This window comes from Plectropomus leopardus, unplaced genomic scaffold (genome assembly GCF_008729295.1).
Source record: "Plectropomus leopardus isolate mb unplaced genomic scaffold, YSFRI_Pleo_2.0 unplaced_scaffold23867, whole genome shotgun sequence".
Classification (NCBI taxonomy): domain Eukaryota; kingdom Metazoa; phylum Chordata; class Actinopteri; order Perciformes; family Serranidae; genus Plectropomus; species Plectropomus leopardus.
In genome coordinates, this window is record NW_024625899.1 from 1 (window position 1) to 3913 (window position 3913).

At 38.7% G+C, this 3913-nt stretch overlaps 1 protein-coding gene across 1 annotated transcript; it reads right to left on the bottom strand.

The window, feature by feature from the left end:
• Positions 1–117: 117 nt before the first annotated feature.
• Positions 118–3116, bottom strand: LOC121966288 (armadillo repeat-containing protein 6-like; the record flags this gene model as incomplete). Its single annotated transcript, XM_042516393.1, has 6 exons — positions 3031–3116; positions 2653–2796; positions 1684–1769; positions 1032–1602; positions 344–489; positions 118–249 (listed from the first exon to the last, which is right to left on the bottom strand). Coding segments are annotated over exons 2-6 (1056 nt in total), but the record flags the coding sequence as incomplete, so codon positions are not given.
• Positions 3117–3913: the final 797 nt, after the last annotated feature.

The following is a 3913-nucleotide window of genomic DNA, read 5'->3' on the forward strand; positions in this document are numbered from 1 at the left end:
AAAAAAAAAAAATCACACTGTTTTGCTCAGGGTTCCAAGGTTTCAATACTTGTGAAAGGCGTCTAAGAGCAGCACAAAAACAATGACATTGGCCCAGGTTTCAAAGGGTTAACTCACAGCAGAATTGCTCATGTGTCTATTCATGGCGATTACGATGAGCTGGACTCCACCAGCATTAACAACGGCATCTTTCACATCATCGTTTCCTGCTACGGCTCGTATCGCACTGAGGACCTGCCGGACCAACTCCTGCAAGCAGAAAACCGGTTCAGTGAGCGGATCAAATGCAGAAGCTGAATCTCACGTCAGTTTGTATCACAACGCCTTGTTTTCAGCTGGCTACCGGTGTCTCATAGCTGTCTGCCAGCAGTGTCATCATGAGTTTCAATCCTCCCAGATCACAGATGTCCTGACAGAACTCGTTCCTCACAGCCAGACGGGACAGAGTTGCACACAGCTCACTCAGAACAGAAGTGTTATCAAGGTGAGCTGCGATGGAGACACAAGACAAGAAGGAATTACGTTAATGAAATCAAAGCTGATTTAATCGGAATCAGAAATGCTTTATTGATCCACGGGGGGAAACTGAGGTTCATTAGAGTCGCTCTGATGCCAGCATACAGAATTATAGCAAGTACAAAGAAGTACAAGCACAAATATGTAAAAACATAAATGTAAAAATAGAAATACAGTAATAGTTAACAATTACCACAGTATGTAAATATATATATTTTTAAAAGTATGTATAATATGCTGTGTATGTAAATGTGTAATAATATAAATGTAAAGAAATAAATAGACAGTTACTACTAATATGTGAATATTTAAAGTACAATATGGAAAATGTGCTGAGTGTATAAAGTATGTAATAGAACACTATACCTTATGCTACAATAATAAAACTAGCACGTAAGCTCAAAATCTAAACATCTAAAATGTGTGTGCAATATGACAACAGGGATATACATAAGTAGGAATACAATAAGACTATATACAAGTCGTATTAAGTAGTTGACATCCGCTGGCCTTACCTTTTGCAGCCTCAACTAAAACCTTCAGTCCATTGTGCTCAAGGACAATCATCTTGGCGTGTTCATGAGCATGCCCAAATGTAACTCTGACATCGTCGTCAAAGGTCATGACCCTGAGAGCTGCGGAGGCCTCCTTCACCAGCTCAGCACATCCGCTGTGTTGTTTAATGGCACCGGTCAGCAGGGGCAGGACGCCGCCTTTTACCAAATCCTGCCTGTTCTGTTCGTGTTTCAAACAGCAGTGACGCACAGTGCAGATGGCCACACGCGTCACGGAGGAATCTGCCTCGTGCTTCTTGAGGACATTCAAAAGGAACTGCTGGCCATCTGCGTCCAACAAGTCTGGCTGTCCGTCTGTCAGCGCAGCCAGAGCAGACAAGGAGGTCGACACAGCTTCCTGCTCCTCCACGCTTTTTTTGCAGTAAGAGAAGATGACGGGGTAGGCGTCTTTTTGGGCAGCCAGGTACCTCTGGGCAAATCCACTTGAGCAATGCTCTGTGAAGCTTTTAATGTCTGCAGTCACATCCAAGACACTAGCAGAGTCTTTTCCGATCCGCAGCGAATCCAAAACCTGTTGGAAGACATGCGCAGAGTGAGATTTTGATACTTTTGCAGTCAGCAGACCCTTTTCACAAAAGATATCAAGACTTACCTGTAAGATCTCGTGTGTTTGCTCTTCTTGTTTGTCATCAGATGGTACAGCTGGTACGGCTTTTACTATACAGCTGAGGTCCACACCTGCAACCACATGAAAGATTAGGCTTAATGCTTTCACACAAAATATCAAGTAGAAAACAGAAAGGATTATAGATGAGCATAATTTACAGAGATAAACTGACTTGAAAGAGCACAGCAGTGATAATCAACTTTGGGCCCGTGGGTCAAATCAAATAAAACTTTTTTTATTTATTTTTAAAAAAATACTGGCAGGGGATGACAAGGGGCCCTATCGGAGTGTCAATTATGTCATGTTTTAAATCATTTTATTTATTTATTCATTTATTTAAGTTGTTTGAGACCTACAGTCAAAGGACTTGTTTAAATAAATGTTTTAAAAAAAGCATTTACAACTTTATTGTAAATGTATTGTAAATCGCATGTCAGTGCACTTTTAAATACTACAAACAGTTATAGTGATAATATTAGTGTACTTATGGAACGTTTCCTTTTTTCAAGTACTTTGTACTATACTATTTGTATGCATTATTAAAGTATACTTTAATTTCACCTCATTACAAATGTATCTAATTTACTAAAATTGTTCTTTGTTATAACTTTATTTTAAGATTGATTTTAGTGTACATTTAAAAGTATACCAAATACTTATATTTGTAAGTAAGTAAAATTTTTGAAAAGTATAGCTCTTCAAGTTCTTTGTAGTGTACTATTAGTATGATACAACACAGTTTACTTAGTAGTAGTAACTAATCCTCTGACATGATTAATAATTTAGTCGCTTTGACTGACATAAGCAGTTTGATCATCAATGACATCATCAATGATATGATGCACGTGCTATGTTTCACCTATATCTTCGTGGTTCTGAAGTTTATATTGTTTATATTATAACAGGCTCGGCCTCATACTGACAGAGTCCCTTTGTCGTTTTTGTCTGGCTTACCTTGAGACTCAAACTGCTCCACAGCCTCCCTCAGAGCCTCATCAGGGTCCATCTCAAACTCCTCCATGTTTTCTCTGACAGCAGCATCAAATGTTTCCTGTGTGATTCTCCGCTTCGCCATTTTTTCGCCCGTTAATCTCCACTCTGAAATAAAGAAAGTAATGTCAAAAGATGAGACACAATAAATCGCGTCGGTTGAGCTTAATCAAAGATAGCTTCTGATAGCTACTGTTAGCTTGCATGTCGTTTTTACGCTCTTGTTGCCGAATATGACTGAAATTCACAAAGCCACCGTTACATATAGCCGTTGTAATGTAACCATTTTTTCCCTATTTAAGACTAATTAGCTCATAAAACGTGCAATCACGTAACTGTTACCTCCGCCCGGTGACAACCTGCTCCACTGTTATGAATGAACCGATCACCGCTGCTGGTTTACGCACTTTCCGCAGTCGTTGAGCTGCTACTCGCAGCTTTCAGAAACGAGCGCGGGGCGTGAGTTGTGCGTAACAACCTACATGAATACAAAATTCCGCAAATGGTCCCACTCATACATATTCTCGGTTGGAACATTGACTGTAAAATAGTTCCACCAGTGGACCGTTTCTCCTGACGACAACGTTTTAACCCTTTAAAACCTGGGCTAATGGGTTTGATTTCCTTCAAAAACATGGAAAGAAGGCAATGAGCAACTTAAGAGTAAATGAAAAATAAGCAAGTGATTAGTAAAACGTACAATACAATTATCTGAAAACCCTCAAACAACGCCCCCCCCCCCAAAAAAAACACAACAAAGTTATTAAAAACATACAAAAAAAAAACAACAGGAAAGGAAATCACTTGAAAAACCCAAAACAAACAAACAACATGGGAAAGTTAAAATATAAGGGCAAGAAAATTACCTGAAAATTGTGCTATAAAATGATAATAATTCTGTAAAATTATTTTAAGTTTTTAATAGTGATAATTCTAAACATAGCTCTCTTGAAATTTACCCCAGCTTATAAAAGACGTGCTAATTTTCAGAATCTATATTAAATCTGCAATTTCCAGGACATTTCTTGCCAAAATGCTCAGGCATAATGACAGGCACTTAACACCGCAAGGAAAATGCTCACAATCCTGGATTAAATTTACCTGAACTTGTTTTATCTCCAGGGTTACGACATGGAGTTAATTTTTTAAATCAAGTGTTTATGTATATCTATCTGTATCACATACTCACACACATAACACACACAAACACACACACACACACACA